We start from the raw sequence: 2,944 nt of genomic DNA on the forward strand, positions 1-2,944 counted from the left end.
CGGCACCGCACGCTGCGTGCGCTCCACCGTGTAGTTGCAAAAGAAATTGGAAACCCCTCGGATGCCAATCATCGGGTCCTGTGGCTGCCCGCGCCTTCAGCTGGCTTCCAGAGACCAGAGTCACTCAGTCAGTCATCTGTGACGCGGGCGCGCGAGGAGACCGGGCAGGCTGGCTGGCAGGGATTTTGGCTTGTGTGTTTTCCTAGCTGGCAACAGCAAGAAGACCGGTCGGGTCAGACGCACGCACCTACCCACACGGCCAACGCAATCCTCCCCTCCTAATCAGCAGCCAGCCAGTGGGTCACACGGTAAGCATGGCCGCCCAATCATCCCAGCTGCCAGTATTGAACGGGACACGTCAAGAGTCCACCATGGCACTGCCACCCATGCCACGCTCTTTCTTCCTCCTCCTCCTCCTCCTCCTCCTCCTTCCTTCTCAAAGTGCTGCATCGCCACATCATACAACACACACAGCATTTCGTCACCAGTAGTAAAAATGATGGAGCAGGTGATGATGGATGGATCCGGTGCGGATTAGCTGCACCTTTGGGAGGTTCTAGACTGTACCCGTGTCTAGTGTAGGCCAGGGTCCCATCCCATATATTTCAAATTTTGAACGGAGTGGAGTGGATTAGTGAAGGAGTACGTACGTAGGAGTACTATGACATGACGACTACATACAGTGTCTGGCGCAGTTAAGTAAAGAATTCACTCCTTCCGCAAAAAAAAAATAGAATTCACTCACTCACTCACTCGTCCTTCAGTAATCAGTAATAACTTACACACAACCAATTCTCTTGCTGTCACTTTTTACACTCGCCTATCTCTCTCTCCTGTCTCTGCGGTCGATCTACGTGCTCGTGGCCCCACCGGGCGGTGTCGGAGAGCGGGCGCCGCCGGGACCCTCTGAAAATTCGGCGGCCTTCCAAAAGATCAAAACCCTCCGCCTCCGAAAGCCTTCCGTCCATCTCCCCCATCCGGAAAAGCAGCAGCAGCGGCGGCGGCTCACACCATCATGTCGCAGCATTGCATCCGTGGCAGCCGCATCAGCAGCGGCGGCGTCGGCGGCTTGGTAGCCGCGGTGGCGTCATCGCCGTGACGGCGGGAGGCCTGGTCGGCGAGGAAGGCCCGGATGGCGGCGAGGCCGGGGCCGCGGACGTCGCGCTCCCAGGAGGCCGACTCGGCGGCCGGGCCGGCGCCGGCGAGCCGCGCGCGGATGGTGGCGGAGGCGTCGAGGCGGCGCACGGGCCAGCCCCAGCCGTCGGCCATGCGCCGGATCTTGGACACCTGCGCGATGGCCAGGCGCCGGGTGTTGGCCTTGATGTCGTCGACGGCGGAACGGAAGCTCCTTCGCCCGGCGAGGTACTCGCCCAGCTCGGGCACGCCGATGGCCTTGCCCAGCCCGGCGGCGTGCGCGGCGCGCTCCGCGGCGGTGGTGGCCGCGAAGTACTCCCGGAGCTCCTCCACCATGCCGGCGCCCACCATGTCGTCCACCCGCCGGTCCAGGTACTCGGCGAGCAGCGCCTCCTCGACGTCCACCCAGAGGAGGCAGCACGGGAACCGGAGCGCGGGGCGGTAGCCGCAGTCCGCGTCCAGGGAGAAGGGGTCGTCGGGGACCGCGGCGGCGGCGTCGTCCTCGTCGGGGAGGTCGGCGAGGAGCGCGTGGATGAGGGAGTTGGAGCCGCCGGCGACGACGGGCAGGAGCCCCCTGGCCGCGATCGAGGCGACCGCGGCGGCGGCGAGGGGGCGGAAGGAGGAGGGCGGGAGCGCGCCGGCCTCGGGCGGGACGGCGCCGAGGAGGTGGTGCGCGACGCCGCGGCGGTCGGCGATGGGCACCTTGTTGGTGGTGACGTCGAGGCCCTGGTAGAGCTGCATCTTGTCGGCGTTGACGACCTCGCCGCCCAGCGCCCGCGCGGCGTCGATGGACAGCTTGGTCTTCCCGGTGCCGGTGGCGCCCACGATCACCACCAGCCTCGTCCTGGCATCCTCCTCCCCCCAGCCCGATCCGCCGCCGCCGCAGCCGGAGGAGGACGAGGATGAGCAAGACGAGGAGGAGGAAGAAGTAGGAGAAGAGGTCATTGGCGGGCGGCAGATCCGCAATGGGCGGCGGCGGGAAGAAGTGGCGGGCGCTCCTCCTCGGCGCAGGATTGTGGCGGTAATAATCCGATTAGCGAGGGTGGTCATGAGGGTAATACGCCAGGCGCCAGGATCAGGATCCTGATTATTAGGCGGCAATGACCCTGTTTTGTGTGTCGCTAAATACGCCTCCCGCTCAGCCACTGGAGCCGGACCACGCAATTCCTAATCTCGGGCGGGCACTGGGTGGAATTTGGGCGTTTGATTTTTTTGATTTTGCCGCGCACCTTCCTAATCCTGCTTTTCCCGGCGTTTTTTTTTTCCCCTCCCTTCCACTGGTGTTCTCTTTGGCTTCGGCTTCGGCTTCGGCTTCGGCCGGGGAGATGGATGGGTTGTAGATTGCCGCGGTGGAGGATGTGTGCGTGTGTCCGTCCATGTATATATACAGAAGGAAACACTGGTCAGCGACAGGAACTGGAGCTCGCTTGGTGGCGACAATGAAGATGCCAGCAGGATTTATAGGCGCTCTTCTCCTTGGACAAGGACCAAAACCAAAACACCTACTCCTGTTATGTTTTGTTTTGTTAGGACCTGCCTGGGCCATCATCATGATGATTGCGTCGCGGTCATGAGCGGGCACGGACTTGCTGCAAGCAGCTTCTGTGCTCGTGGTGGCCTGGAGTAGTACGGTGTGGAGACAGGCGGGGCAGGGCGCGCGGTTAAAATAAGGACGCCGGGAACATTCCTTCCATCCAGGTCGGGCGTGCGGTGGCCGGTGTCGCATCGCATGTCCCGGCGGGCGGCCGCGGCCGGACTTGTTTAACCGGCCTCGCTTGTTTTGTTCCCGGCGAGAGTGAGGCAGGCACGC

The 2,944-nt window shown here is 63.0% G+C and overlaps 1 protein-coding gene across 1 annotated transcript; it reads right to left on the reverse strand.

Annotated features, from left to right (window-relative positions):
* Window positions 1-579: 579 nt before the first annotated feature.
* LOC123418392 (adenylate isopentenyltransferase-like) lies at window positions 580-2,669 on the reverse strand. The gene has a single exon (XM_045106998.1). The coding sequence runs from the start codon at window positions 2,182-2,184 to the stop codon at window positions 1,006-1,008; it is 1,179 nt and encodes a 392-aa protein (XP_044962933.1). The 5' UTR covers window positions 2,185-2,669; the 3' UTR covers window positions 580-1,005.
* Between the last annotated feature and the right edge of the window lie 275 nt (window positions 2,670-2,944).

The sequence above is a fragment of the Hordeum vulgare genome, chromosome 1H (assembly GCF_904849725.1).
Source record: "Hordeum vulgare subsp. vulgare chromosome 1H, MorexV3_pseudomolecules_assembly, whole genome shotgun sequence".
Lineage (NCBI taxonomy): Eukaryota > Viridiplantae > Streptophyta > Magnoliopsida > Poales > Poaceae > Hordeum > Hordeum vulgare.

Coding starts and splice junctions, on each gene's coding strand:
- LOC123418392 (XM_045106998.1), bottom strand. CDS start 2,184: ATGACCACCCTCGCTAATCGGATTATTACCGCCACAATCCTGCGCCGA.